The 393-nt window shown below is 63.6% G+C and overlaps 1 protein-coding gene across 1 annotated transcript in view; it reads left to right on the top strand.

Annotated features, from left to right (window-relative positions):
• The window catches only part of EMH_0009030 (uncharacterized protein), a gene marked incomplete at both ends in the record, with an annotated part of 2,698 nt that overhangs the window by 1,417 nt on the left and 888 nt on the right, over positions 1–393 (top strand). Inside the window, 1 exon segment of the mRNA XM_013498536.1 lies at positions 3–393. Coding sequence (XP_013353990.1) covers positions 3–393 — 391 coding nt within the window.

Raw genomic sequence — 393 nt, 5'->3', positions numbered from 1 at the left:
ACAGGGCCGCATGCATGGGTACCACCCCGACTGCACCGGGCCTGCAGCATCAGCCGCAGCAGCAACACAAGCAGCAGCAGCAGCAGCAGCAGCAGCAGCAGGTGCTGCAGCAGGGAGAGGAAGATTTGGTCTCCATAGAGCAGCAGCCCGTGACGGAGCGGCGCAGCAGCATCTACAGCTACAGCAGAAACAGCAGCAGCAGGAGCAGCAACAGAAGCAGCAACAGCAGCTGCAGCAGCAGCAATGGCAGCAACAGCAACCCGATGGGGAGCAGCCGCAGCAGGCTCCCCCGTGGCCAGCAGCAGCAGCAGCACCACCACCAGCAGCAGCAGCAACAGCACCACCACCACCAACAGCCGCAACAGCAGCAGCAGCAGCAACTGCAGCAGCAGC

This window comes from Eimeria mitis, genomic scaffold (genome assembly GCF_000499745.2).
Source record: "Eimeria mitis Houghton genomic scaffold, Emh_scaff350, whole genome shotgun sequence".
NCBI classification, from domain to species: Eukaryota; Apicomplexa; class Conoidasida; order Eucoccidiorida; family Eimeriidae; genus Eimeria; species Eimeria mitis.
This window is presented reverse-complemented; position numbering and strand designations above follow the sequence as displayed.